The 1,979-nt window shown below is 45.1% G+C and overlaps 1 protein-coding gene across 1 annotated transcript in view; it reads left to right on the forward strand.

Moving 5' to 3' along the window:
- Window positions 1-758: 758 nt before the first annotated feature.
- Window positions 759-1,979, forward strand: part of fstl5 (follistatin-like 5) — a gene marked incomplete at its 5' end in the record, with an annotated part of 109,696 nt that continues 108,475 nt past the window's right edge. Inside the window, one exon of the mRNA XM_083685499.1 lies at window positions 759-905. Coding sequence (XP_083541625.1) covers window positions 759-905 — 147 coding nt within the window. The remainder of the gene's footprint in view (window positions 906-1,979) is intronic.

A 1,979-nucleotide genomic window follows, 5' to 3' on the forward strand; every position in this document is an offset into this window, starting at 1 on the left:
CCTTATGCACACACTATTCTGACACTATATTTAGTTTAACACGGATATACACAAGAATTGATTACTTTGTCTTATGATGACTGTTGGATAGATGATTCACTTACTTAAACAAATGTATTTGTTGTAAGTCGGTTTGGATAAAGGCGTCTGCTAAATGCTATAAATGTAAAAATGTAAATGTAAACGTAAGACACAAGAATTGGGTTGCAATGATTTAAATCACGCTTTCGTGACTGTCTGTACTTGAGGCCTTTATCTAATTAATGTGAAATCATCTCTGTAATTAACGACTCTTATCGGTTCTCTGTCTTCTTCGATCTTTATTTCCTCATGATGTGTGTTTCCCTCTAATTCATTCAAAGTAGATCTAATCTTCAGGCTGAGTGGAAGGCACTTATTGATGGCATTAGTTTAAACCACACGCACACACACACGCATGCACACACACACGCGCAAACCTACACGCATGCACCGATGCACGCACCGATGCACACACACACACACACACACACACACACACAGAGACACATGCACACACACACACACACACACACACACACACACACACACACACACACACACACACACACAGCACTTATTGATAGCATTAGTTTAAACCAGCGACAGATTCACGGTTCCCACTGTCTCCACTAATTACCTTGAGGGTGATGCATCGTCCCGGCCGACCGCTATTGAACCGGCTGCGGTTGAACCAACCACTCACTTCTTCTCGCTTTGTTTCGGACAGGAAAATACCAATGAGGAGTCCGGGATGGTGGTCGCTGGTGGCGTCTCTGTGGGGAGTCGCAGTGGTGTCGCTCGGCGCCGGCATGGTGGAGGGGAGGCCCGGGAAGGAGGGATTCGGGCCGCCGCCGTATCGACCCGTTGTGAGGTTCCGACATAAGGTATTGATCCGCTTCCTGTTCCATTAGCGCTCGGTAACAAGTGCAGGCCGAGCCTTTCGGCCGGTGACCACGCTAATTACCACAGAGTTCCGGGAGCGCACACAACAACTTATTGTTTTTATTTATTTATCTGTGTATTTATTTTTGGCTCGCAAGCAGAAGTCGGGATGATTTATTGCCGTCTCTGCTTGCCAAGAGACTTTCAAAGACAACCTCAGATCTCCGGCTAGATGTATCTGGGCGTAGAGAGGAAGAGAGAGGTGAAGGCAGTTAGATGCAGAGGGGGATGTGAATGTTAAAAGTTAAGCTGCTATTTTAGCGAAAAACATTGAAGTTTTGAGAGCGTAATAGAATGTTTATCGACTCTGAACTCGGTACGAAGATGAGATGTGTAAGCACAATGAGATTCTATTATCCTTTTCTATATCTCTCCCAACATCCCAAAGCACTGACACGCTCTTTCTCTCTCTCTCTCTCTCACTCACTCGCTCTTTCTGTCTCTTTCTCTCTCTCACACTCTCTCTCTCTGTGTTTCTCCCTCCCACTCCAGGCCCACGACAGTCTAAATTCTAATGTTCTTTGCACAGTGGTACATTGAATAAACACTGTGAGAATGTGAAATGTATCTTCTGCGTCGTTTTACAAAGCTTACATTTTGAAAACCCCACTCCTTTTATCGAGCTGTTTCTATAATGTGTAGCATAGGCCCCTGTCTCGATGTCGGAAATAGCTTTCATTTGAATAGGCAATCACCCGTAGTTCTTGTGTGTTTAGCAACGGGGCGGATATATGCAGTAAAAGTAAATGCGCCTCCATGCATGAGTCATAGTTCTGAAGTATCCTAGTTAGCTAGCAAGCTGGTCATCGGAACATACATTCATTTGAAAGCTGACGTCTGCAAGCGATACTATTTGAATTAGCCAGGCTAGGCTCTGTCTGCTGCAGTGGTTTTGAAGTTTCAAGGTTTTCCCACGAAGGTTGAGACTCAAGGTTGATACCTGGATAAACACCTTTGTCCTCGCTAGCTGATTTGGTTCTGGTGAAAGCCTGGGCAGTGACCGATCTGTCAGCCAA

Source organism: Argentina silus (genome assembly GCF_951799395.1).
Source record: "Argentina silus genome assembly, chromosome: 15".
NCBI lineage: Eukaryota > Metazoa > Chordata > Actinopteri > Argentiniformes > Argentinidae > Argentina > Argentina silus.